The sequence below is a fragment of the Mastigoproctus giganteus genome, chromosome 6 (genome assembly GCF_048544385.1).
Source record: "Mastigoproctus giganteus isolate SK-2022 chromosome 6, ASM4854438v1, whole genome shotgun sequence".
Lineage (NCBI taxonomy): Eukaryota > Metazoa > Arthropoda > Arachnida > Uropygi > Thelyphonidae > Mastigoproctus > Mastigoproctus giganteus.
The window spans coordinates 79,263,774-79,287,672 of NC_143580.1; the positions used below are offsets into that span (position 1 = coordinate 79,263,774).

A 23,899-nucleotide genomic window follows, 5' to 3' on the forward strand; every position below is an offset into this window, starting at 1 on the left:
GGGATATGTGAAGGATACTGTATGTAGACTACCCCTCCCACATGATCTTCAGGAATTAAGATGACATATCATCATAGTAGTAAAAAGGTAAAGGTAAACTGCAGCCATTATCAATCCACTGCAGAATGGAAGCTTCCTCAATGATTCATGTGGAGGGAAATGGACCATAATCTGCCACACTGGTCCAGTGCGGGTTGGCAGATTGACTGTATTTAGAGTCAGGGGCTTGAACCGCGGTCTACTCAAAGAGCATGTGCTGCTGCACTCCCACTCCTGACCACTTGGCTACAGAGGCCATCATAGTAGTAGTAGCACCCATAAACAAGGACACACTGGAGAAAGTATGGCAGGAATTTGATTATTGACTTAATGTGTGCTGCATGACACAGGGTGCTCGCATTGAAAGTTTAGAACTTTAAGGTATGAAACTTTGGAAGTTTTTCTAATGATCAGTACATTTACATGATTGTAGCCGTACTGGTTACTTCACGATAAACATATGAAAGTGAATTGCTGTGTATTATTGGTCCCTGGAAGTCCTAATGATGTGGTATAGGTATCCCAATAGACAATCTGAGTGTCTTCTTATTCCACTTCTGATTGACCTCCCATATCCAGGTATCTTCCAAATATTGAATCAGAGATTGAAGAAGCTCCTCTCTCTCTCTCTAAATGACTATCTAATATCAACTCAAAAGAATGAGTAACATTAGCCTCTGGAAAAACAACCAGGCCAGTCAGTTATATAGAGGGAGCAATCAAAGTTTGCTGAATCTCATAATTAGGACAAATTTCAGGATTTTTTTTTTTGTATCTTTTCACATATGCAGTGAGATAAATGGAAGAAACAGCCTCCATGATAGACCATTGTGAAAGGGCAGTTTTATATTTTTAGTTTCTTGGAATAACCTGCTGTAGGTTTCTGTTTTTATTTAGCAATAAAGCAAATCAGATGGAATCATATTACGATACCCTACATAATGTAAGGTGTATATTTAGTCAAATAGGGACAGAGTGCATTTGAGAGTGGGACTAGTAAAACCATTGTATACTACTATCCAGAAATTCAAATTCTTTCTAGTGTTAAAAATATATTCACTCTACAGAAACACCACTATAAAATTGCCACCTCTGTGGGTTTGACCCAGTCTTTGGGTTAAGCATTTAAGCATGCCATGTTTGGACTCCAGGTTTTGTTGTAATTCCTCCTTGTTATAGAATGGTAGGGAAAAAAATAACATTTCCATTCCATTTTTAGGTGAATGTGATATTATTTTATATTATTATGCTTTTTAGGATTGTGTATAAACATGTAAAATTATTTAATTCTGTATTATGTGCTAAAGGTCACGAGGTCGACATATCATAGCATAGGAAAATAGGAAATGATATTCTTCATAGAACTGTATGTGTATTTTTATTCTGTGTGCGGTGATTGACCAGAAAATGCTTTGAAATTAACTATTTGCTGGCCTGATTTAAAATATAGAATTGATAAGGTTCTAAATCACCCTAGGGGCTCACATCTGGTGAGTATGGGCTTGGCACATGGAAGAATATGATATCCAGCTCAGGGTCCTGAGCTGGATATCATATTCTTCATAAAACTGTAAAACTGGAAATGATATTCTTCATAAAACTGTATCATGTGTATTTTTATTTTGTGTGCTGTGATTGACCAGAAAATGCTTTGTAATTAACTATTTGCTGGCCTGATTTAAAATATAGAATTGATAAGGTTCTAAATCACCCTAGGGGCTCGGTGATTCCCTTCTTTCTCTCTCTCTCTCTCTCTCTCTCTCTCTCTCTCTCTCTCTCTCAGGGTAACTCAGAATTTTTTTTTTTTGGCTGGTGCAGCATAAGCCTCAGGCTTCCTTGCACCATATGGCTTAATTATAATAATAAATTGATAAGGTTGGGAGATTATGAACTGTGCAGGCAAAGAATTTTAAACTCTATGAAATGGATGAGTTTTTTTGCAAAACTTTTCCTTTTTTTTTTTTTTTTTTTTTTTTTTTTACTAAATTAACATATTAGTAATGGCCATATGGTGCAAGGAGGCCTAAGGTTTATGCTTCACCAGCCAAAAAAAAAAAAAAAAAAGCAAAATAATAATAAATAAAATAAAATAAATAATAAAAGAAGAGGAAATAGACAACTTAGGCATTTCCCTCCTCCCATAGGTAACTATCCAGTGTTGACTTTCGAATTTTCCCAAACTGTCAGCCTCTGCACGTAGTTAACTTATTCCAGTAATTTATAAAATTCAATTTTGTTCAGTAAATACTTTAACCCAGGTCATGTTCGTTACCCTGGTCACATTTGTTAGCTTAGTGAAAAAAAAATAAGCTGATGAACATGACAAAGGTTTTTACCCTGGTCACATTTGTTATCTTATTTTTTTATTTAGCTAGAGATTTTATAAGTTATTACGTTAATATTCATAGAGCTTTTGTATTGGTGATTAGGGGCTCACATCTGGTGAGTATGGGCTTGGCACACCCAGAGTCCTGAGCTGAATGTCATCATTCTTCTCTTTCTTGGTGATTCCCTTCTACTTGTCTCTCTCTCTCAGGGTGACTCAAAATTTTTTTTGGCTGGTGCAGCATAAGCCTCAGGCTTCCTTGCACCATATAGCCAATAATAATAATAAGAAAGTGTACCGAAGAAAGTGTACTGTACTACAAGTATGAACCCCAAGCAGTACTAGAGACCCCAACCCACAAGCTGTACTGGGACCGCACCATAATAATGGATAGGACAATCCCGCACAACAGACCGGACATAATCCTTGTGGACAAGAAGGAAAAGGCTACCTATCTGATTGACATAGCGGTACCCAACACTGGCAACCTGCAGAAAACCCATAGGGAAAAAATCAAGTACACAAACCTAAGACAGGAGATCAAAGAGATGTGGCATATGCAACAAGTAATGACCATCCTGATCATCGTGTCAACCACAGGTACGGTGCCAAAGACCCTACATAACAGCCTAGCAGCAATAGGTCTCCCAGCAAAACCTACAAGGAACTCCAGAAAGTTGCAATCCTGAACACCTGTAGGATTGTCAGAGAATAATATCAGACATATCAACCACCCTCTGTACTCTAGCAATACCCGTCACGAAATGGAACCCCCAATCAGGGAGAAATAATATAAGAGCAGCAATCATAATAATAATAATGCAGCGCATAGTAGTAGAATTGTAGTGTTTTATTTGTGGTAAATAAGTTGCTTGAAGTTTTTATTATTATCACTAGCTGTATGGTGTAAGGAAGCCTGAGGCTTATGCTGCACCAGCCAAAAAAAATTTCCCGAGTTACCGTTACCCTGAGAGAGAGAGTCAAAAGGGAATCGCCAAGAAGGAGAAGAATGATGATATCCAGCTCAGGACCCTGAGTGTGCCAAACCCATGCTCACCAGATGTGAGTCCCTGGTAATTACATAGTTTGGTGTATATATTTTTTTTTTTTTAGCTAAGAAATTTTATTTATAGTAGGGCTATAAATAAAATATCTTTATTTATAGTAGGGGGTTTTTGTAGATTTTTTTAGAATAAACTCCAGACTTGCTAGTTTTCATACTATTGTAAATATCACCTCAGCAAGGCATTTATTAAATAGCTGCAGCAGGTGGTATGGAAGAATGTCTGCAAATTTTTTGGGGATTGTTTCAACTTCTAAAAGGACATAGCCAGTGCATTTGTTGACTTTTGTTCTCTCTAATTCTGCTCTTAACCCTTCAGTTGTGAAGGGGTGGCTCCTGTGTGTTATTACTATAATTTTCATTTTCTGTGCATATTTCCATTTGCTCAGGGCTAAGTACTAGATCATCTGCTGAAAACAGGGCATGCATCAAGAGTATTTTTAAAGGTATCCTCCCATGTCAGGATTTGGTACCCATCTAAAATAATGGTAGTAGTATTAATTGTTTCACCTCCTGGCAGCTAATTAGTGATAATCTGGTAGGCTACACTCCATGTTTGTACAGAAAGGACATACAGGTCAGGAGGGGGGGGGGGGGTTATGCTCTTATTTAAGAAGTGTATAAATCTAGGGCAGTGCAACATAGTTTTCCAGTGCAATGCTGAATCAGTGTGGTGTGACATAAGCACAGGGAAAGTGACAATGAGATAAGAGTATGTTATAGGCCATGAGTGTGATGAGTATAACAAATAATTATGCAGAGAAAAGAGTGGACCAGTAAATCATAAAGCCTTATAATGAGAGATTTTAACTTTCCAGTTAGTGAGGGGAACATGTGGGTTGGTCACACACCCACTAGAAAAACTTTTGTGGATTTATTTCATGGCTGCTTTCTTTAGCAGCATGTTAGAGAGGCAACAAGACGAAGCATTACTCTTGATCTGAGTGTAGTGGTTCTTTATTAGTATTAGCATTAGTAGAGGCATTTGATGCAAGAAAGCAAGCTTATGCAGCATCAGCCAAAAAAAAAAAAAAAAAAACCACTTCCACTTCACCCCTCTGTTCGTTCAAAATACCTGTCCAGCTGAGCCTTAAACTTATTTAGGCTATCAACCTCCACTACAAGAGATGAAAGTCTGTTCCACCAACCAGCCACCCGCTGGCTAAAGGCAAATTTCCGCATGTCTGTCCTACATCTGTCTTTCCTCAATTTGAATTTATGCCCTCTCAGGTGATTTTTCTCAGCTAGAGGAAGAATCCCATCAGCATTGAACATGCTTAAACCATTCAAGGCTTTATACACCTCTATCAGATCACATCGCTGGTGCCTAGTCTCCAGACACTGTAATTTGCAAAACTTAAGCCTTTCTTTGTAAGAGCACCCCTTTGTTCCATTCACTAATCTTGTTGCCCTTCTCTGTACTAGTTCCAGCAGCTCTACATCCTTCTTGAAATGAGGCCTCCAGACCTGTATACAGTACTCTAGGTGTGGCCTGACCTTATACAATGGAATAATCACCTCCTTATCCCTGCTGGAAAAATTCCTGTATATCATTGACAATACTCCATGAGCTACTCTTGCAGCCCGTCTGCACTGCTCAGAGAACTTCATATCTGCCTGCACAACCACCCCCCAAGTCCCTTTCATTCTCTACCACTGTCAGTGTAGTACCACAGAGTTGATACGTTGCGCTGGGGTTGCTGTTTCCCATGTGTAGTACTTTACATTTGTCAATGTTAAACTTCATTTGCCACCTCTCAGCCCATCTGCTCAACCTTTCCAGATCCTGTTGCAGCAGCATAGTGTCAGTAGTGTCCTTGATAACCCTGCCAACCTTTGTATCGTCTGCAAACTTGGACATTAAGCTTGATATACCATCATCAATATCATTTATAAATACAGAAAACAATAATGGACCCAACACTGAGCCCTGTGGGACTCCACTAATAACATTAGTCCACGATGAGCAGTGTCCATTGATTACCACTCTCTGTCTTCTCCCCCTCAACCACCCCTTTATCCATAGCAGCAATTTGCCTCCAATGTCACACTGCTCCAATTTGTGTAGCAGTCTTCCATGTGCAACAGTATCAAAAGCCTTTCTAAGATCCAAGTATATAATATCAAAGTTATTCCCTGCATCCACTTCTTTTGTGACTGCATCATAGTATCCAATCAAGTTGGTCAGACAAGACTTTCCCTTAACAAACCCATGCTGTGTCTGAGCTATAACTGAAGTCTTGTCTAAATGATCCTGCAGTGCTTCTTTAACCAGTGCCTCCATTAATTTTCCTGGAACAGAAGTTAAGCTCACAGGTCTATAATTACTTGTGCCAGCCTTTGATCCTCCTTTGTGAATTGGGGTCACATTTGCCCATTTCCAGTCTATGGGTACCTCCCCTGAGTCCAAGGAAGCTCTCATAATTATGGCTAAGGGTTGCTTACTTCCTTTGCTGCCTCCTTTAATATAACTGGATAGATCCCATCCACCCCGGGTGCCTTTCTTGTCTTTATCTTCAACAATTTCTCCTCCACTTTACTCTCAGTTATTACAAGATTCTCTAGCTTACTGCCATAGTTGAATACACCCCTCGCTGAATAACTCCTCATGTGTCAATGTCGATGCAAAATATTCATTTAGTTTGTTAGCTACCTGAGCAGGATCATCAACAGTTGACCCATCAATATCAAGTGGACCAATCTGATTCATCCCCTTCCTTCTAGAGTTCACATAAGTAAAGAACTCTTTGCTGTTTTTCTTTGCATCCCTTGCCAAGGATTTCTCGTAATCTGCCTTCGCCTGCCTAACCTCCTTTGTAACTTGGTTGCATATCAACTTGTATCTATCATAGGCTTCTGTGTCATGTGTTAATTTGTAAGTATCCCATGCATTTTTCTTCTCTGCCATATGCCTCATTAGTTCATCTGACATCCATTTTGGCCTAAACCTTGAACAATATTTCTTAGTTGGTATGTAAAGCCTAGTAGCTTCCAAGATAAGTTCTTTGAATGCTTCCCCTTTTGAATTTGCTGTTGGTAACATCATCAGTTGGTCCCACTGTATAGAATTTAAATACTGTCTCAGTCCATCGTAGTCGCCTTTACGGAAGCAATAACCCTTCCCTTTACCCCTAATGGTAGTTACCTCTTTGAGTAAATCCCACTTCAGCACACTGTGATCACTGCCACCTAGTGGTTCATTTATCTGCAGATTCTTAATGCATGAAGAATCACTGCTGATAATCAAATCAAGAGTATTACTCCCTCTAGTTGCCTCCCGAACATGCTGATGTAGAAAACAATCATCCAATAAATCCACAAAAGCCCTGCTAGTGTGTGAGTAACAAGCCCCCAAATTCCAGTCAATATCTGGGAAATTAAAATCTCCCATTATAAGACTCTCTGATTTACTGGCCCACTCTATTTCCCTGTACAGTTCCTTATTATACTCATCAGAGTCATTAGACCTATAGCACACTCCTACTCTCAATTTTGATCTCCCCATGCTTATGTCACACCAAACTGACTCAACACTGCACTGTCCAGCGATGTCGACTGGCTTCACTTCCTTGGATCTTATGTGTTTCTTAACTAATAGCATAACCCCTTATGCATTAAGAATCTGCAGGTAACAGATCCAATGGGTAGCAGTGATCACAGTGTACTGATGTGAGATTTACTTAAAGACATAATTGCTGTTAAGGATTAAGAGAAGGGCTTTTAATTTCATAAAGGTGACTGCAGTGGTCTCAAGCAGTTTTTAGATTCTACACAATGGGATCATCTGATGACGTTATTAACAGTAAATTCGAAATAGGAAATGTTCAGGGAAGTAATCATAGAAGCTACTAGGCTTTTCATGCCAACTAAGAAATATCATTCCATTCTTAGACCTTAAATTACTGATATATGTCAGATGAACTGATGAGACTTGTGGCAGAGAAGAAAAATGCATGGGATGCATATGCATTATCAGGTGATACAGAAGACAGTGGTAGATAGTCTGTAATCAAGTCATAAAGGAGGTTAGGTAAGCAAATGCAGATTACAAGGGCTATAGCAAAGAACTCAAACAACAGCAGCAAAGACTTCTATAATTACATTAACAGTAGAAGAAGGGGTTGAATCGCATTGCTCCACTTGATATCAGTGATTTAACTCTGATCCTGCTCAGATTGCTGACAAATTGAATAGATATTTTGCATTTACATTCAAGTATGGAGAGTTCTTTAGGGAAGGGAATGCATGTTCATTTAAGTGTAACAAGGAGCTAAATGATCTACTGTAAATTTATTGTAAACTTAAACATAAACTTTTTAAGATTTTGGTTTCCGTTTTTACTTCAATGGTTGGTGAGAAACACTAAAAATTATAGTATGAATATACCCAACCCCAGAGGCCTATTTGAAGAAGGAGCTAAATGCTTTTGTGATAACCAATAGGAAAGATAACTGAGAGCATAATTGAAAGGAAAGAAATTATTGAAGCTTAAACATAAAAAATGTGCCTAGTGTGGATGGGATCTGTCCAATTACTAAATGAAAGAAATTTTTTACATGATTTAATTTATATATTTAATAAAGTTGTGGGTTTAAAAAACACAATTTTTATTTACCTTTTCTGATCTTTAACAATTCTTTTTAATGACAGCCACAAGCTGAAGAGATGTTGCAGCAGAGAAGGATATTGAATTGTTTCCATTACCAGTCATTTTATTTAGAGGTTTCTTCTTCTGGAGGAAGTTTACCTCCTGAAAAAGGGTATGTATGGATTGAGCTTCAACAGAAGGCTGGATTTAGTTTGTGCTTGTGGAATGTTGGGAAACATGGATTCCACATCAGAGCTTGCCAGATACTCAGATTTTATATTAAATTGCATATACTCATATTTTATATTAAAATGAGTCTGATCCTGTCTAACAGGTCTCTGAAGCACTTAAGAGTGTGAGATTGAGGGAGAAGTTGGGAAAGGAAAGATATCATACATGCTGCCACTGTTTGCTCTGCATGGCATTTCCCTCTGACACACAGGGAGGCCTTCTTTGTGTGCTATTACATTATAACAAATGAATGGGGTTCTGAGTTGTGGAGGTTGAGGGTAACTCATTTTATTATACTTGTATCTACTGAAGGCACATCCATATTAACTTCCCCTTGACATGGGCACATATACATAGTGAGTGGACCTCTTGATGATGCTGCTGTTTTTACAGATTAGAACAGTGGAATTCAATGCCCACACTCTAAGTTCCAGGTCAACGCCATAGGAAGATTCCTATGGATCTTCCATAACCCAGGTGGCCAAACTCAGTCATCTAGGACAAAATCTGGAAAAGGAACTGCAAATATACATTCCATCCTTTATAAATCCTAGAACATAATGGATGTGCAATTGCAGACCCTATTGCAGCTCTTTCAGAACACACTGTGTTCTGGAAAGAGCAGAAGTTGCAACACTTGACCATTTAATTTGACTGTTGAGATGCTTTTCTTAATTGCAAGCACCAGGTGTCGGTCTTTTTTTATATGGAAAAAGTGTATGACATGGTGTGGAGATTTCGAATTTTAAAAGATATTCATAACCTTGGTCTCAGGGCTCATTTAGCAGTTTTTCTTGAAAATTTTCTGTCAAACTGCTCATTCCACGTTTGTGTGGGGGTCCACTCTTTTTCAGTAATTTTTCCAAGAGGAGGGGTGTTCCCTAATGTTAGTTCTAAATGTTAGACTTTTTGCTATTAAAGTTAATTCTGTTACTGAACAGCTTACTGCAGTTGTTAACGGTGCCTTCTTTGTAGATGACTTCAGTATTTTTACACAGTCAAGCAATGTGAGGGTCATTAGATGTCAATGCAATAAGTCTTTGACCACCTCAGCTCAGCAGTGGCTAATGGTTTCAGGTTTTCATCTCAGAAGACTGTACATTTTTGTTGCACATGGAATCTTCACCTCGAACCAGAACTACAGCTTGGACAAAATACCATTCCTGTTACACTCGAGACAAAATTCTTGAGACTTATATTCAACAAGAAGTTGATATTCTTTCAGCATATTTGTCAACTGAGAACAAAGTGTACAAGGGACCTGAACCTGCTATGTGTCATCTGAAATAACACTGGGGAGCAGATGCCACACTTTACTCCACATTTATTGTGCACCTGTTTGGTATAAAATGGATTGTGAGTCCTAGGTATATGCCTCAACTAGAAAGAGTATATTGTGATGGCTAGATCATCTCAATACACTTATGTTATTTATGTCTCCAAGGGCTACTTAGATATATTAATATCACAGTAGACAATGTTGCCTAATCACCAAAGTAATTCCTTCCACCCTGGCATGCATATACACCATCATGCAATTTCTCCATTAAAAACTGAGGAAAGGCCAGCAGACCACCTTCTGTCTATCTACAACTTTATGCTGCACATCAAGCTGACCACTCTGACTTCTTGTTTGTCTTCAATGATAAAGCTTTTGAATTCAAGTCAGAATTGTGGAAATCTGCTGTGGTCTTCCCAGATTAGTACTATATCTGAGAAGATTCCCCATGACTGCAGCATCTACACAGCAGAGTTATGTATTTTTTTAATTAGCCTTGGACAACATTAAAACTCACAATTATCAAAGGTGTATGGTCTTTACAAATTCTTTACAAAGTGTAGCCCGCTGTAGCCAAGTGGTCAGGCACAAGGGTGCATAAGTTCATGTGACTCGGGTTCAAGTGACTGTTAAATACGGTGCTGTTTCTTGTATTCCTCCTATCTTGTGAACTCCTCTGATGGTTTGTCGTCCCACAGTATAAACAGAAAATTTATTTATTTATTCATTACATTCCTTATCGGCACTAAGATATAATTCTCATCCAGTTCTACATTCTCTTTCCCAGGTTTAGCAGATGCTACATTCTCTTTCTGAATTTTCATTTGACATCCACTTCTGCTGAATCCTGAGCAGTATTAGGATCAAGGGTAATGATCTTGCAGATTCTGGTCTCCTAGATTGGCATGACCTCAGACCTGTTAGTCCCCTACATAGATGAGAGACAGGTAATATGCAACAGATGCCACTGATATGGACAAGTCACAAACAAGTTTTATCAAGTTAAGCCTGTAATCAAATTCTGGCAGTCTAGGCAGCACAGGAACAATAGAGAGCAAGTTGATTTTTCTTGCCTCTGCATAGGATACAGTCATCACATACATTCCTTTTTTTTTGAGGGCTGATGACTTCCTTATGTGTGAGAACTGTGACATCATTTTAAGTATTCATCACATTCTATCTGAGTGTTTGTGTTTTAGAAATGAGCATCTTATATCTTTTACCACTTTTAGTCATCAACTGAGCCGTTTATACTCAGTCAGATATCTCGCACTGACAATCAGCTGTTTTTAATTTCTTAAAATTGGTAAATCTTCTTATATTCATTTAAAATATTCATGTAAATACATATACCTTTATTTATATACCTTTTATATTTTGATAGATTTTTATTCTTATGCATTCTTTAATATACCTTTTGACAAAATGGCCATTTTCTGTAGGTCATTTAAATCTTTTGTCTTTTATTTTTTTTATGACCATTTTTATTTTTTACAGTTTTGTTACATTATATCCACTGTTGCTGATGCACCAATAAAATTCAAATCAAATTAACCATAATAATTTTTTCTAAATTCAGTCAGGTATATTTGTTATGAAAGATAATATGGATTTTGCTTAAATAGCTTTTCTTTTATATTTTAGGCCGAAACTAAACATTTCTTGTGCTACTTAAATGCCATATTTGCAGTTTTTAAAATTAAAAGTGGGAAATTATTTTTGTAAAATATTAGAAGCATTTTTCTGTTTTTTTTTTTGTTAGCTAGTAGAGATGCACTAAACTTAGGAAGTGGAATTTTGATAGCAGTTCCAATTCCTGCTTGTTATGTTGAAGAAGGAGAATTAATTGAAACCTCAATAAAAATTGCTATTGAAGAATTAAAGTAAGTCATAATGTTAGTAGCTTCCTTTTTAATTAGTCAGCATAACTGAAATATGTTAAATGATTAATGTACAGATTATTTATTCTCTGGTGTCAACTTTTCATATTTAAAAAATATCTGTATGCAAATTTGCCATTAATAAAATGGCTTATTTGCAATCATTCACAAAATAATTAGCAGGGATGATTACTTGCCTAACTTTATTTTAATTATTTTTTATATGAATGTTCAATATCTCATTGTTTAACCTTTCCACCATTAGCAACAGCTATAATTGTTGAAAAGGAGACTCAAAAAAACACAGATAATACAAAGTGTTAATTACATGGTCAGCCTACAATGGGTTTTGGCTAATGATATGTGTTCTTTAGTAATTTGTGAAGGCTGAGTTAGCATTAGCAAGGGCACATGATGCAAGAAAGCAAGCTTATATAGCATCAGTCAAAAAAAAAAAACACACCCCCTTCTAATTTCACTCATCCACCCACTCCAAATGTTTGTCTAGTTCTGCCTTGAGTCTGTTTAAGCTATCAACTTCAACAGCAAAGGATAGAAGTCTGTTCCTCCAACCAACTACCTGCTGGCTAAAGGCAAACTTCTGCACATCTATCTTACATCTGTCTTTCCTCAATTTCAATTTAATCCCTCTCAGGTCTTCTAACTTCTCCACTAATTATGAGCAAGAGGAAGAATCCCATCAGCATTGAGCATGTTCAAACCATTCAAGGCTTTATACACCTCAATCAGATCACCTCGCAGGTGCCTAGTCTCCAGACACTGTAATTTGCAAAACTTAAGCCTTTCTTCGTAAGAGCAACCCTTTGTTCCATTCACTAATCTTGTTGCCCTTCTCTGTACTTGTTAAAACAGCTCTACATCCTTCTTAAAATGAGGCCTCCAGACCTGTATACAGTACTCAAGGTGTGGCCTGACCATTGCCTTATATAAGGGGATAATCACCTCCTTATCCCTGCTAGAAAAATTCCTGTATAACATGGACAAGATACTATGAGCTACTCTTGCGGACCATCTGCACTGCTCAGAAAACTTCATATCTGCCTGCACAATTACCCCCAGGTCCTTTCCGTTTGCCATAAAGGTCTTCTAAACTAGCTTCCATCTTATGGTTTGCCAACTGTTTTTTGTAATTGCTTATCCAGTTTTCTCTATGATTGCTCACTGAGGGTGATGGTAGATGGCTCTCCGTCTTCTAACTTCTCCACTAATGCTGGTGTTTCCCAAGGTTCAGTTCTCTCCCTCACTCTTTTCCTCTTCTATATTAATGATCTTTTTCCATTGATTATGGATAGGATTTCCAAAACTATGGAAATCCTATCCATAGTTTTGCCGATGATAGCACTTTGCATTCCACTTTCCATTTTGAGAAACCTTGTTCTGCTCAGTCAGCTTCAACTTCTAAAATATCCGCTACCAATTCCTTATATGCTGATCTCCAGGTAATTCTCCAGTGGGGCAAAGATAACTTAGTTGATTTCAATCCTTATAAAACTCAGTTTTGTTTTATATCGTGCAAAAAGGATTCATCTGCTCCTATGCTTATCTTTGGTGACACTCCAGTTTCTAGGCTAGTTGATATATCTCTTTTGGGGATTACTCTGACTTCTAATCTCTCTTGGCACAAGCACATTACAAATATTGCTTCCTCTTCATCTAAAACACTTGGTTTTCTCTTTCGCTCTCAGCATTACTTTCCTTTCAAACAGCTGTTCACTCTGTACAGATTGCAAATCTGTCCTACCATGGAATATTGTTCCCACATCTGGGGCAGTGTCCCCAAAACTTCTCTCTCAGGCTGCTAGATTCCATTCAGAAGAGGGCAGTTAGGTTAGTTAATGACTCAACTCTAACATAGTCTCTCCACACTCTCTCTCTCTCATAGACGTACTATTTCTGCTGCATGTATTTTCTACAGATAGTTCAATGAGCACTGTTCTTCTGAATTGTCTTCTATAATTCCCCCGCGCGCGCGCTCTCTCTCTCTTTCAAAACAGTCTGAACATGTGCTGCCACCAGCCAACATCCGTTTGCTGTCCAACTTAAAACTCACAACCAACTTTTCATCTTCCTCGTTTATTCATTGAACTGCCGTTTTCTGGAACAACCATCCTTCGTACATATTTCCTGAAAATTACAGTCTACAGAAGTTCAAGACCAATGTCAACAAATATCTTCATTCGTCTTCTCAACCTCCAAACTAAGCATGGTACTAAGTACTATAGGTTCTAATACCGCTCGTGTTTGGGGTTTTCATAAAAAAAAAAAAAAATAAATAACCCATTTTTCTTTGTATCGACAAGTTTTATACATAGCCAATATTTCATACTTTAACTGATTTAATTTCTTCACCCTGAATAGTGTTATCATATAAACTTTTGTAAGCATTTTTTTTCACTTGGTTTGCAAGCTAGGAAGCAGCATTTTTTTTTAAATGCATAATTTCATCATTTTGATCATGTGGTTCATGTAACTCATGGAATAATCAATTTTTTGTATCTGCTTATGTATATGTCAAGCACACCATACATAATATGGAAATATGCATCATTTAATTGTGATTGCTACATTATCTCAACTTACAAAACTTTTTCAATAAATTTTACAGCTTTTCTTCTGCATGAAAAAATGGCTTTAATACTTTGAAAAATTTTAATTCTCAATCATTTACTTAGTATAACCTTAACCAGCACATTTTCGATTGCATCAGTAAAGTGTTGTATGTTATATCTTTTAAAGAACAAAATTCTCTCAATTGTTCAATGTGTACTTCATGGTTTGTAAAGTGGTTTGTAAAGTATTTACAAATACATAAGCAAATACTTTACTACTTTCAAATTTTCCAGGAAATCTCAGCTCCTGATTGCATTGCATTATGAAGAGAAATATGAGTGCATTTAAGAAGTTTTAATGAGTAATGAGTTGCTCTAGCATTGCACTGCTTTAAACTGATTTCACATACCTCACAGCAGCTCACATCTGGCGCACTATGGCCATTTTTAAGTTGAAACAGGCTATCATAACAGTCTCATCTGTTAAATAAGTGGCTGTTTTGGTGAGGCTATCTGACTAAAAGCAGTACAGAACCAGGGCACTCATTGCAATTGTAAGTTTTTTCTTTTGTGAGAATTAAGACCACTGCATTGTCTATGCAGTTTAAATCCTTCTGGCTGCAAAAACAATTTAAAGGATGAGGTAGTCCTGCAAGCATCTTATAAAGAGAGTAATGTCACTTTTTTTGCATAGATTTTTAAAGTCAAATGCGATTGTTGATACGAATGTCCAATTACTTTATTAATATTTCCTGATTTTAAAGTGTTAATTTATTTTTTTTTTTTTGTAAAGTGTTCCAAATTTTAAAGAATTCTGGGTTTAAAGTACTGGATTTACAGAGTTTACTGTATTAGTACTGGTAAAAAGATGCAAGGAAGGTAGTTGATGTAGCATTAGCCACAAGGGAAAAAAAAAGTTACCCACTTCATTTGCACATCCTTTCTAATAATTTGTCCAGTCCTTCTTTAAATTTATAGAGTACCCACTTCCATAATGCCAGGTGGAAGTTTACTAGCAAACACCCTCTTCCAATTTATTAAATTTATGACTCCTTGTGTGTGTGAATCATCTGAGAAAGAGCAAAGATGGCATTAACATTTAGTATACTCAACCCATTCAAAGCCTTAAATAATACAAATGTGGTATGAAATATACTAAGACAAATGAATCTGCAAAGGAGAAAGCCCGGGATGGCTTTGCTAGCAACAGCTGAGGTTGTTTGGAATTCCTTTCTTCATATTCCAAGAAAGAATATACATATGTAATGCCATTATGAATTTATTTCACTGTATCTTTTAACTATATATTTGTTAACTATGTAATAATAAGTTTGGAAAATTGGTGTAATCATTTTTAATACAAGTAATATTTGTACTATAATAATTAATTGCTACTTATTTAATACTTATTCTGTATGTAGTGTAAGCAAAGGAAATAACATGTATTCATTTCTCTCTGATTTTAGGTACATCATATTGTTATGCTTGTGATAATACTTCAATAATGTAGTGTGATGATAATCTGGTGCTTGCAGTTTTATTCTGTTACTATTTTATGAATTATATTAATTTATGTTTTTCTGTATGTATTGGTTCCTTTTTGTTAAACCTTTGTTGTTTGTTTATTATAGTCTGTTTGAATAATGAAAATAGCAATAAGAGCTTAATCGATGGTATACTCACCTCTGAGTACCATCAATTAAGCTCTTATTGCTATTTTTATTATTAAGTCGATTACATAATGGTATATTAAGAAGCTGTATAAATCATATAAGTGTCATATTATAAGATATTTTAATGATTACCACTACACCTCATCTGCATGGCCTATCCTTCCCTTCCTGTTCCCTGATGGATTCGGACATGCTAAATACAAAATCACACTATTCCAAAATACTTATTAAATATTTCACAAACAAACTTCATATTTCATTCTTGCAAAAATGTCTTACCCACAACATAATTCCTAAATTCGCTCGTATTTTCACCAAGAATGCTTGTAAAAGATATCCTCACATCAAACATCAATCATCATCGTTCAGGAAGAATTACATAAAAGATTTCGAAAAAAATACCATTTTTTACATCAAATACACCACCTTAGATTTAGACTTAAAAAAGAGAGGTGAGTACCGTCAATTAAACTCTTATTGCTATTTTCATTATTAAGTCGATTACATGACAGCACATTAAGAAGCTCTATAAATCATCTATAGCATGTTTGTTATTAGCCTTTTGAAATTGATCTTTTGAATAATTAGTTTAGTTTAGATAGTTTAACATTTTAAATGAACAAAGATCACAGTATTTATTACATTGAATATCAATTAAGTATATTCTGTTATCTTTTAAAGATTACCATGTATAATTCAGGTATGAATGAAAGGATCTTATTAAAAAGAAGCATCAATTGACTAATTTGTCAAAATATTTCAATTATTACAGTAACTTTCAGATCTCAGGAAAGGATGTAACACCTTATATTTTGAAGAGAGTTGGTGAAATAACTGATGGAGCATCTGTTCACTTAAGTATCCTTATTTTTTGAATGTGTGGGCAGTTTTTTCTCATACATATATACATACATAACAAATGCATATATGTTTGTATATAGTAAAAACTTCAGTAATTTGGACTAATCAGGAAAGGGATAGCCAGAATTTGTGAAAAGTTCAAATTATAGAATATAATTGTATGTTAATATTTTCAGGTCCCAATTTATAAAAACAAGCAGATTTATTCACAGTCCAGAAATAATGTTAATTTAATTGGGAAAAAAAAATTATCAAAATATTTATGTTAAAAAAAATTAATAGGAGAGCTCAAAAAATAGAAAATTTTTAAAAAATAAAATTTAATTAATGATTAAACATTTGTAGTGGTTACCTACTCAATATGTTGTCTTATTTTAAGAAATTTTCTATTCAATAGAGGCCCTGTTATGTTACTGTTTCATAATGTTATTTTTTATTTTTTTGAGCATAAAAGTTCTCTTTGAGCATAAGAATATTTTGAACATTTTGAATATTTAATGAAAGTTGATAATTTTTTTTCGTTTTTTTTTTGTTACAAAGTAATTTTTTTTTACTTTGTGCCATGCATGTGTTGAAAGTGGAGAGGACAGAAGGTACTTCTTGACATTATACTTGAATTTCTGTAGATTTTAATTTTCAGGAAATACATGTGAACAAAGATCATTTCAGAAAGTATAAGTAGAAGAGATATATGAGAAAGAGGAAAAGTTGGTTTTGTCAGTTTGGAAAAGGAAACGAGAGAGAGAGAGAGAGAGAGAGAGAGAGAGAGAGAGAGAGAGAGAGAGGAGAGAGAGAGAGAGAGAGAGAGAGAGAGAGAGAGAGAGAGAGAGAGAGAAGAAACTTTTTAAAGAGAAAAATTATTAATTAACCTGACTGCCCTCTTTTGAATGAAATCCAGAATGTTGAGAATGGTTTTAGGGATGCCATCTCTGATGTCAAAACAATATTCCACGGCAGGGTGAATTTGAGATTTTTACAGAATGAGTATTTTTTTCAGAAGAAAAGTAAAATTAAGAATGAAAAAGAAAATCTTGTTTTTTTTTTTTTATGCAGAGGGTGCAGTGTTTGAGGTGTTTGCTATAAGAAATTAGAAGGCAGGGTAATCTCTAATAGAGATATGTGATCTCGTTTAGAAATCTGAGCAATGTCAAATTAAGCATACGACAGTGGCGTGCAAACTTATTTCGCTCACAACCCCCTTTATTAAATATAAAATTGATACGACCCCGCAATGTAAACCCCGAGGTAGGATGACCGGATTTTTAGAGAAGACAAATGGCATTTTATAAATTATATAGTAGAAAATTTTATTCCAGTACTGAGAAAGGAATAAAAAAATTGTTTCCATTTTAATTTACACATTAAAATAATTGTTTAATATTTTAATTAATTATAGCAAAAAACAACAAATCAAATTCTTATTCTTCAATTAAGATTACAAAACAATAAAAAAATGAACAATTAATGAGAAGGACGAGACTGGATAACCGATAATATTTGGTCCATATTTGGTGCAATGTTTGAAATTATTAATCTCATGTAATCTTCTGGATCAAGTCTGGAATGCTTTTTTGTTTTTATAGCTGTTAATTTTGAGAAACCAACCTCACATAAATATGTAGACCCAAAAGATAGCAATGTTTGTATCGCCATTTTCAATAATTCTGGATACTTGTCTCAAAGAGAAAACCAAAATTTTTCACAAGTTGTGGTCTTGAAAAGTGCACGTAATGCTTCGTCAGTGACAGGTCAATGAGATCTTCCTTTTGCTGGATGGTAATTTCGGGGCACGAAGAAATATCAAAAGAAAAGGGATCACGAATCCAATAACTTTTTTTTTATGGAGATACATTAAATCATTGGAAAAAATTCTTAATTAGCATTGTTAGGTGGATGGCAATGATATCCCTAAATTGTAAAATTTCAATATTATTACAAAATCAGAAAAGCATGGGAACATTTCAATATTATTACACTTAAATTCAGTTTTACAATGATTAAGCTTCCCTTTGAAAGTTTCTGTTTTATCACTGAATATTAATATATTTGTTCCCTGTCCTTGAAGACTTAAATTTAAATCATTAAGTTTTTAAAATATATCAGTAAGGGAACTAAGTTTTCCAAGCCATTTTTGATTTGTAAACAATTGAGCAAGGTTCTGATTTTTATCCGATAAAAACAATAAAACTTCATGTTTGAGGTCAAAAAACATCGCAACACTTTACCACTGGACAACGACCTTATATTCGTATATAAAAGAAGCGTTTCATCCCACTTCATTACAAAGCATTGTAAAAAGTCAGCTATTTAAGCTTCTACTATTTTTATAAAGTTGATCACACTTATCGCATCTTTCAAAACTTCGTGCAAATTAGTTTGCATTTCCTTTGCTGCTAATGCTTCCCTATGTACTGTACTGTACTGTACAATGCAATGATTCAAAACTATATTTGGAGCAATTTCCTTTACTTTGCCTTTTAAACCTTTATTGTATCTTGTTAATGCAGCCGCACCATCAGTACAAATCGCAAAGCAGTTGTTCCACGTTAGAGTATTTGTTCGAAAGAAAATATTTATAACATCAAAAATCTTCTTGCCTATCATTCTTCCTTCCAAAGCTTTGCAAAATAAATTCTCTAAAATATTTCCCTCATAGTATCTCGCATATACAATAAGTTGAGCAAGGTTTTAAATATCTGTGAATTCATTTAACTGTATTGCAAAAATTGAACTTTCTCTCAACCGATTAAATAAACTGAATTTTATGTTGTCTGTGATAACTGTAATGAACTGCGAGACTGTCTCTGGAAAGAAGAATGGTATTTAAATCGTTTCTGTACTTTTCTCCATGCATAATTGAAATTATTTTTATAGCAGCAGGGAGAACAAGAGATTCGGCAATAGTATGTGATTTCAAATTTTTCCTATTAAATATGAAACTTCCAACAATGCCTTTAAAGCTTTGCAAGGAACTGCCATATGTTTCTTCATGAAAGATTTCAGACCTTGTATGGCGTCGGCATGTCTTTTGAAAAGGATTCAGAATTTTTCATTAGCTATGGATGCTTCGTATGTAAGTGTCTTTTTCATTTAATAAGTTTCATGCTTTCGTTAGCCAGTTTTTCATAACTTATTACACACAAAGGACATTTCTCAGTATCAGTAACGTAACTAGAAAACGTAGGCCTCAATGCAAAGTTTAGTGTGGGCCCCCTGAAAAATAGGTGCAATAGTAATACTATACTGAATAATAATGACCTTTAATAAATGGGCTCCTATTTGATTTTGGTCCCCGCAGTCACAAATCTTTAAAAATTGCCCTGGAAGCAGCAGCTATGCTAATACCATTTCACCGCTATCCACTGCAGTTTTGCTTGTTCTGGGCAGCTGCCAACAGTAAACTTGCTCCACGTGAAAAAAATTATTGTTCATAGGCATAGTAAATTTTATCATAAACATAACTAAAAAACTTACATTTTTTACTCAATTAAATTTTTTTTTTTTGCCTGTTTCGAGCAGGAGGGCAGTAGGCCCCCTTTCGGTCATGGGTACCAATGCACTGCATTGGCATAATTACGCCACTGCTCATCATCAACAACATTGTAAGTAAAGCCGTACTTCATAAATTCTTCTTAATATTTTCTGTTATTTTTCATTCTTTTTGATTGGAATATGATGGCTCTCTACCAGAAATTGTTGGTTGCACTACACTTGAAATAACAGTGTCCAAATTTTCACATGATACATTTCTTACCCTTTCAGCTTCTGAAGTATCTGTAGCAACATTAGTTGTGGTCCAGGAGTGACAACATCTGTGTCATCACTCCTGGACCGTTTTGTTCTGATTACCCAATTGTCCATGATAAAATATATAAATTTTTTTTTTCTTCTTAAAAACGACGATAATACAAAAAGTAGCAGAAGAATGAAAAACACATCCAAGTTGAAGTAAAAGCACCAAATTACGAAGCAGAATAAAGTGTGCGTGCAACAGACATGCTATTTATTGGTCTTTCTTCTTCTTCTTCTTTCTTCTTCTTTGGTCCTTAGCTGGCAGCTGGGGGAGGCGGTTGGCCACGCAACCAGTATGCTGCTGTAGGTGCCGCAGGGTTTCAGACTTGCTCTGTGATGTTCTTCCATACCTTACGATCAATGGCGTCAGTCCTGGCCTGGTTAAGGTCGAGACGTCGGCTCTTCAAGTAATTTTCCACTTGCTTGGCCCACGTTTTCCTAGGCGCGGTCCGTTGGATGCTCCATTGGGTGGGTCGTTGTCTCCAAAGGAGTCTGGATGGTATTCTGTTCGTGCCCATTCTACATACGTGGCCAAACCATCTAAGCCTTCGCTTCTGGATTTGGTCGGCAATGGTCGGTTGCTGTTGGCATCTGGCGCGGATGGTATCATTAGTGATGCGGTCGCGAAGAGAGATGCCCAAGATCTGCCGCAGGCATCGCATTTGGAATACCTCAAGTTTGTTCAAATCTAACTTCAGACAAATCCATGTTTCCGATCCGTAAAGAAGAATGGGCAGAATCAAAGTCCGGAAGAGTCGGATTTTAGTCTTTGTGGAAATGTTGGTCCTCTTCCACAGACACCATTTGAGCGAGGCGAATGCAGTGGCCGCCTGTCCAATTCTGCTGTGGATTTCCATGGTGGATGCAACTTTCTTCTCCTGGACCAGCAACCCAAGGTATTTAAAGTCCTGCACTTGCTTGATCTGGACGCCTTCGAGATAGATGGTGGCTTGCGACCCATCTGTTGTCAGGGCCTTTGTCTTACCAGCATTGATCTTCAAACCGTATGGCCGGGCAATGCGGGCAATGTCGTAGAGGATGTCCGTGGCTTCAGCGTCGTTACTGGCAAGGATAGCACTATCATCAGCAAACATCAGGTCAGTCACATATTGATCCTTGTCATATTGTATGCCCTGTCTGTGTGTCCATAGCTAGTGAGAAAATTAAGCTGTATTACCCACAAAGACAATATGTAAGAAAGCCACCTGCATCACACGTGAAACCACCCTAAAAAATAAAGAATGGCAATAGGGTTCATTCGTATCTCTGACATCATTCGAATGGTAAGGTCTCTACACCCACAGTATCGAAAAAGTAATTTTAACAATAGGTTTTTTAGCTTTTATGTACACAATAACTAATTTTATTTAAAAATTGCCACATCCACTTTAATTTATCCCACGGCCCCACTGGGGTCGTGCCCCATAGTTTGTGCACCACTGGCATTAGCATTAGTAGAGGCATTTGATGCAAGAAAGCAAGCTTATGCAGCATCAGCCAAAAATAAAAAAAATAATAAAAAAAACGCTCCCATTTCACCCCTCATTTATTCCAAATACCTGTTCAGCTCAGCATTAAATTTATTTAGGCTATCAACTTTCACAACAAAGGATAGAAGTCTGTTCCACCAACCAACTACCCGCTGGCTAAAGGCAAACTTCCGCACATCTATCCTACAACGGTCTTTCCTCAATTTAAATTTATACCCTCTCAGGTGATTATTCTGAGCAAGAGGAAGAATCCCATCAGCATTGAGCATGCTCAAACCATTCAAGACTTTATACACCTCTATCAGATCACCTTGCCGGTTCCTAGTCTCCAGACACATAAATTTGCAAAACTTGAGCCTTTCTTTGCAAGAGCAACCCTTTGTTCCATTCACTAATCTTGTTGCTCTTCTCTGTACTTGTTCCAGCAGCTCTACATCCTTCTTAAAATGAGGCCTCCAGACCTGTATACAGTACTAGGTGTGGAACTGTATACTAGGTGTGGCCTGATCATTGCCTTATACAAGGGGATAACACCTCCTTATCCCTGCTAGAAAAATTCCTGTATATCATTGACAAGACACCATGAGCTACTCTTGCAGACCATCTGCTGCTCAGAAAACTTCATATCTGCCTACACAATTACCTTCAGGTCCTTCTCATTCTCTACCACTGTCAGTGTAGTACCACAGAGTTGATACGTTACTCTGAGGTTACTGCTTCCCATATGTAGTACTTTACATTTGTCAATGTTAAACTTCATTTGCCACCTCTTAGCCCATCTGCTCAACTTTTCTAGATCCTGTTGCAGCAGCAGCGTACTGTCATTAGTGTCCTTAACAACCCTGCCAACCTTCGTATCATCTGCAAACTTGGACATTAAGCTTCATATACCGTTATCAATATCATTAATGAATACAGAAAACAGCAATGGACCCAACACTGAAAGTGGTAATTAATGGACACTGTTCAGGATGAGCAGTGTCCATTAATTACCACTCTGTCTTCTCCCACTCAACCATTCCTTTATCCATAGCAGCAATTTGCCTCCAATGCTACACTGCTCCAATTTGTATAGTAGACTTCCATGTGCAACAGTATCAAAAGCCTTTCTAAGATCCAAATATATGATATCAAAGTTATTCCCTGCATCCAGTTCCTTTGTGACCCCATCATAGTATCCAATCAAATTGGTCAGGCAAGACTTTCCCTTAGCAAAACCATGCTGTGTTCGAGCTATAACTGAAGTCTTGTCTAGATGATCCTACAATGCTTCTTTAACCAGTGCCTCCATTAATTTTCCTGGAAGAGAAGTTAAACTAACAGGTTTATAATTACTTGTGACACCCTTTGATCCTCCTCTGTGAATTGGGGTCACATTTCCACATCTCCAGTCCATGGGTACCTCCTCTGAGTCCAAAGAAGCTCTCATAATTATGGCTAAATGTTTGCTTACTTCCTTTGCTGCTTCCTTTAATATAACTGGATAGATCCCATCCACCCTAGTTGACTTTCTTATGTTTATCTTCAACAATTTCTCCTCCATTTTCCTCTCAATTATTACAAAATCATCTAGCTCACTGCCAGAGTTTAGTTCACCTCTGCATTCCCCTCCCTGAATAACTCCTCATGTGTGAATGTAGATGCAAAATACTCATTTAGTTTGTTAGCCGCCTGAGCAGGATCATCAACAGTTGAACCATTGATATCCAGTGGACCAATCTGATTCATCCCCTTCCTTCTAGAGTTTACATAGGTAAAGAACTCTTTGCTGTTTTTCTTTGCATCCTTTGCCAAAGATTTCTCATAATCTGCCTTTGCCTGTCTAACCTCCTTTGTGACTTGGTTACAGACCAGCTGATATCTATCATAGGCCTCATGTCACTCATTGATTTATATGTATCCCATGCATTTTTCTTCTCTGCCACATGTCTCATTAGTTCATCTGACATCCATTTAGGCCTAATCCTTGAACAATATTTCTTAGTTGGTATGAAAAACTTAGTAGCTTCCAAGATTAATTCTTTGAATGCTTCCCATTTTGAGTTTGCTGTTGCTAACATCATCATTTGGTCCCACCGTATAGAATTTAAATACTGTCTCAGACCTC

At 36.5% G+C, this 23,899-nt stretch overlaps 1 protein-coding gene across 1 annotated transcript in view; it reads left to right on the plus strand.

Moving 5' to 3' along the window:
* Nucleotides 1–23,899, plus strand: part of LOC150084429 (uncharacterized) — a 182,486-nt gene that overhangs the window by 62,801 nt on the left and 95,786 nt on the right. The window contains exon 8 of the mRNA XM_090376226.1: nt 11,289–11,409. Coding sequence (XP_090232352.1) covers nt 11,289–11,409 — 121 coding nt within the window. The remainder of the gene's footprint in view (nt 1–11,288; nt 11,410–23,899) is intronic.